Source organism: Emiliania huxleyi (assembly GCF_000372725.1).
Source record: "Emiliania huxleyi CCMP1516 unplaced genomic scaffold EMIHUscaffold_86, whole genome shotgun sequence".
NCBI lineage: Eukaryota > Haptophyta > Isochrysidales > Noelaerhabdaceae > Emiliania > Emiliania huxleyi.
Genome location: NW_005195584.1, coordinates 471,051 through 476,025, shown reverse-complemented (window position 1 = coordinate 476,025; position 4,975 = coordinate 471,051). Strand labels below are relative to the sequence as shown.

Genomic DNA, 4,975 nt, shown 5'->3' with positions numbered 1-4,975 from the left:
GCGGGGCGCGCACTGTTTTTTCCTTTCGAGAGATTTTTAGCAATACAGGTCAGCCGAATTTAAGATTTGAAGGCGGGGCGGCTGTGAGCTGTAAAATCTTGAAAATGTGTGAAATTACAGCTAAAATCTTGCGAAAATGCGCTCCAGAGCTCTAAAATCTTGGTCTAAAATCTGAAAATCGCCGGCCTGCGGCCGGCCTCTAAAATCTTAAATTCGGCGGACTTGTACCAAACAACTCTTTTGTTTTTGTCCTTTCGTCGCCCGTCTCTCCTGTATTTATTTTTATTGTCTCCCCCTTTGTTTTTGTTATGTTTGCGATTTGGGTTTTCTTTGATTCTTTGTTTATTTATTTATCTTTCCCAACAATTTCGCTCTTGTTTTTTTTCGGTCTTTGCCGTTACAAAATAAAGAAAAATCGAGACCGGCCGCCATAACAGGGGCGCTGCGCCGCCGGTAGAGATGTGGGCATGTGGCTGCAAGCCCCCAGTACGGCGGTGCAAGCGTGCATGACCTAACGTCGTTTCAGGCGAGCGAGACCGCGCCGCTGGCGCTGCTTGCCGCTCCGGATGGCGCCCCGTCGCGCGTCGCGCTCGCGCACGTCAGCTGCAGCCAGCCCACCAGCACCTCGTCCGCCACGCCCCTCGAGGGCCACAGTTCAAGTCCCGCGGGCGGGCGCGTCAGCCCGAGTACGGCCAGCCCTTGGGCGGTTGGCGGCGACGGGGCCACGCGCACCTCCCACGCGGGTGCCCAGCCCTGGGCCTTGAGGAGGGGAAGGAGGAGAGGCCACGCTTGGCGGAGGGCATCGTGGCAGCGCTCGGCGGTCTCGAAACCTGTCGCTGCGGGGTCAGGCTTGCGGTTGATCAGGTGAAAGAGCCGCTCCACGTCCCATGGCATGCTTGCGCGGCAGACGGTGAGCAAGGGCAGGCAAGACTGGGAGCTATCTTCGGAGGAGCACAGGTCGAGGCACACACGCTCCAGGGACGGAGATGTCGCGGCTACTCGCGCTGCGAGACCGTTGTTGCCCGAATCCACCAGCCGGCCGAGCCTGGTGCGAAGCGCGGTGCGAAGATACGACTCCCCATCGTCAAAGATGCTTCGCCGCGCCTCGCCGGGTTCGTACCGGTTCCAGCGCGGCCGAACGGACAGGTCCAGCAGGAGAGTGAGCTGCTTAAGCGCTGGAAGCCGCCAGCCAAACTCGGCCGGCATCACTGACGGGACCAGTCTGATGCTCATGTGCGTCAGGACCGGAAAAGTCTGCACCCCGCGTCGGTCTCCGCGGTGGTACTTTGGCCGTATGAGAATGCCGCCTTTGGTATGATCCGGCTTGTAGACGACCACCTGCAGCGTCGAGGCATTCTTGTCCACCCGTCGACTCAGCGTGTCTTCCTGCGCGTTGGCGACTCCGCCGCCCCAGACTCGCAACTCCTGCATATTGTCCTCCGGAGACAGCTCTTCCGCGTCCGGTCCTTGTGACGCTACAATTGTAGAGCGGCGACACCGGACACGTCCAACCAAAATAAAGATAGCGCCCTAGCGTGGAATAGGACCGCCGCAAGCGGCGTGGCGTGGAGCGGTTGAGCGTCCCTCCGGGGGGCCCTCTGCGCCGGGGAGGCGTTGTTGGAGGCTAGGACGCAAGCGTCCGTCGCCCTTTTCAAACTCGGGGCCCACTCCGCTACGCTCCGACCCGAATTTGGAGGGCCTAAAAGTTTAAGGTGTTGCTGCGCAAAAGGGGTCGGACACAGGGCACAGCTCATGCTAACTAAGAGCTAGAAGGGGAGCTAGAGAGAACGACTACCCAGGGTCCCGTTATTGCGTACACCCCCACCACAAAAGCTCAAAACAAGAAAGCTCTCTCTCTCCTAGTCCTCACTCAGGGGGGTGCCACAACTACCCCGAGTCTCTCGACTAGCTGCCACGTTGCCGACCGAGAGCGGATCTCCTCCTGCTCCGCAAGGAGGGTGGCCAAGGCTAAAGTCTTGCCGGAGCCGCCGGGCGCGTTGACGACTTGGAGAAGGTCCCCTTGTACTTGTACTTGTAGAGATGCTCGAGGGGGTGCTTTGTGGGGCGGTGCGCAGCCAGGCCAGCAGTGAGGGGAGGCGCACCCTCACTCTCCTCGGTTGCAGAGCTCGTCGGAGGCTGCGGCACGACGGGAGGGTCGCGACAGCAGTCCTCGGGCGAGCCGACGCGCATGTCCAACCACGCAACCAGCGCTGGGACTCGTTGTGACGGCAGACGCCGGCTGCCTCTCCAACCGCTTCTGCAGCGTCCTTCTTTGCCCGGTGCATGGGCTCGATCCGATTCCGCAGCGTGTCGTCCCCAGCGGCGGCGCTGCGCGGGAGGCGGCCGCGGGCACGCTGGGCTCGATCAGCTTTCCCTCAGTTGCTTCGAGTTGCTCCGAAAGCACGGATTTGGCGGACGTTCTTGGCTTCAATTTTACGAATGTCTTGGCACCAGCGTCTGGCACCAGCTGAAGGCTTGCGTCCGTCCACGGCTCAGATCGCCGCGTCTGCGACGCGGGCGCCTTGCGGGCAGAGCCCTTAGCCACCCTTTATATCTTGCGCGGTCAAAAGTGAGTCAGAAGTCGTAGAACTTTACAACAAACTCCCTCTCACGACACTAGGCACGGGACTGGCGCGCAACTGGCACGTCCAAGAAATTGACTCAGATCGCAGACCAACCCTCGGCGACCCGTGTGTCCCTGATCGTCCTACAAGATCCTGCTCGTGCAGGTGGGGACCCTGTCCTTCTCCCACCCCTCGTTTGGCGTGTCCGTTGTATTTATTTATTTATTTATCGGCGACCCGTGTTTACTTTTACGGCCCCCTCCCCCTGCGAACGCGCATCCCCAGGGTCAGGGATCTCTAGCCCGCAGCCCAGCCCGTCCCCGAGCATCCCCGGCCCCGCTGGGTGCGCTTATTAGCTCTCCACCCGCCTCCCCGCACGCGCGTCGCCGCACCCTTAAGCCTTATTACCGGCTCGTACGTGGCTGGGTTCACAGCCTTGTTATTGAGAAGAAAATACTCGCTTAGTGTGGGTAGCGCATGTCGCTGCGCTGAAGGGCTCACGCTATAGGGTGCTGGATGAGGACGGGTACGATGCACTAGCACCAGCCGTCGGGGGGGTGTTGCCGGCGCTGGTAGATGATCTCCCGGAGAAGAGTCGGAGGGACCTTGGCGCCGGGGTCACGAGGAACTTGCAAGTCGTGGCCGAGGCGGCGACGGGAGCGGTGCAGAGGTGGATCCAGCTCAATGATGAGGCTACGGCGCGCATAATGAAGAGAGAGGAACACATCGAGTGGCTGAGGAAGCTCTTCGCTGGGTGGAAGGAGGCCCGGCCAGCCTTGAGGGAGTCGCGGAGGAGGAGGGATAATGGAGGTAACGTGGGAACAGGCCAACAGCCAGTGGGACGAACGAGGGCCGCGACGGCGGCTCAAGCGGGAGGGAGCGGAGACGGTGGGCAGAGAGCGAAGTGGGTGAGACTGATGATGCTCCTTCGACTTAGGGAGCGGTTCAGATGCTGGGCGGGCTTCAGGCTGGTGCTCACGCGAACAGGAATCGACGCGATGTGCAAAGCATACAAGAAGGGGAGAGGGAAGAGGAGAGACGCCGGTGGGGACGAAGCAGAAACTAGCGCAGACGAGAGCAGGGCAGACCCGGGGACTGGGGAGCCGGAGCAGACGGCATCGGCCGCCGAGGGAACGTTGGGAAGAGGCACGAGGAGGGCGGCGACTTCGACCGACTATGGAGGACCCGTCGCCAGACGACGCAGGGCAGAAGACGGTGAGGCGGAGCAGACGCGCAGGGTGAGACGAGGGAGGGAGCAGGACTTTGCGGAGATCAGCAGGAGGATGTACGAAGAGATTAGGAGCAGCAGGGACCCGAGGGACCATGTGGAAGACGGCTAGTGCTAGTCCCCCATCGGGAGGACGACCCCGGCTAGTCGCCGACCACACCCACAAAGAACCCTGCACAAAGATCGCAAGGGCGGGGGCCTGTTCCTTTTTACCCATCTCACAGTAGAGAGGTGTCCGTTTTTATTTATTTATTTATTTAGTGTGGGTAAACCATAAAACTAGGTTTGAATTCGTCCACGTAAGGCTTGGTGAGTGGTTGGGGTGGCCTCAGGCATCCCCAAGGGAGCCTCTGCGGTGCCACATAAGCAGCTTAGTGATTGTCGAGACTTTAAAGTATTCGTTGGAAGAAACGCAAACAAGACAGACGGTACTATGGTCACCAGTAAACCATAATTCGACTTTGAGGGATCATATCTCAAAAATCCGGGAGAGAGCATAGCCTTATTGTTGCATATTATGCCACATAAGGTCAAACTCGACCCCACAAGCATCAAGAACCCGATGCTCCGGCTCGACTGTGCCGGCACACTGCCTCCTCGCGCCAGCTGCTCGCAGGCCGTCGCGGCCCGTGGTGCACCAGAGAGAGAGGTCGACACGTTGCCCCCGCCGGCGAGTCCGCGCGGCTCGGGCCGGCCAGAAGGTGTGTGGTGGCGGCACCGTGGCAGGATTGCGGAGAAGAGCTCGCCGAACGCGAGCAGCAGATGGCCAAAGTGTGCCAGCGCGAGAGCCTCGCGAGCGGGCGCAGAAGGAGCTCGCCGTGACACGATGCCGGGCGGTGGTGGTGCTCTGGCGGCTGTGCACAGTGGGCAAGGTCAGGCTGCAGCAGGGCAGCACGATGGTAGTGCCCTGCTGCAGCCTGGCCTGACATGCACAGGGCGAACAGAGGCGGTACTATCGTCCGGCGCTCGTCGTCGAATCTGGGCCAACTTCGACCGCCGCCACAGCTCGCCACGAGCACGCAGCGACAAAATGTTGACTGTACGGAAGTTGAGGCTGGTCGAGAGGAAAAGGCTGCCGTGCGAGCAAGCAGCAGGCCGGCTCGGCGTGGACTGCCGCGGCGACTTTTATGGGCTTCTCTGTTCATAGTACCGTATACGGTACTATGGTTTACCACACTAAGCG

The 4,975-nt window shown here is 60.5% G+C and overlaps 1 protein-coding gene across 1 annotated transcript; it reads right to left on the bottom strand.

The window, feature by feature from the left end:
• Positions 1-377: 377 nt before the first annotated feature.
• Positions 378-1,459, bottom strand: EMIHUDRAFT_438803 (hypothetical protein). The gene has a single exon (XM_005758567.1). The coding sequence runs from the start codon at positions 1,429-1,431 to the stop codon at positions 523-525; it is 909 nt and encodes a 302-aa protein (XP_005758624.1). The 5' UTR covers positions 1,432-1,459; the 3' UTR covers positions 378-522.
• Between the last annotated feature and the right edge of the window lie 3,516 nt (positions 1,460-4,975).

Bases quoted from the DNA above. Each gene is read 5' to 3' on its own strand.
- EMIHUDRAFT_438803 (XM_005758567.1), bottom strand. From the start codon at position 1,431: ATGCAGGAGTTGCGAGTCTGGGGCGGCGGAGTCGCCAACGCGCAGGAA.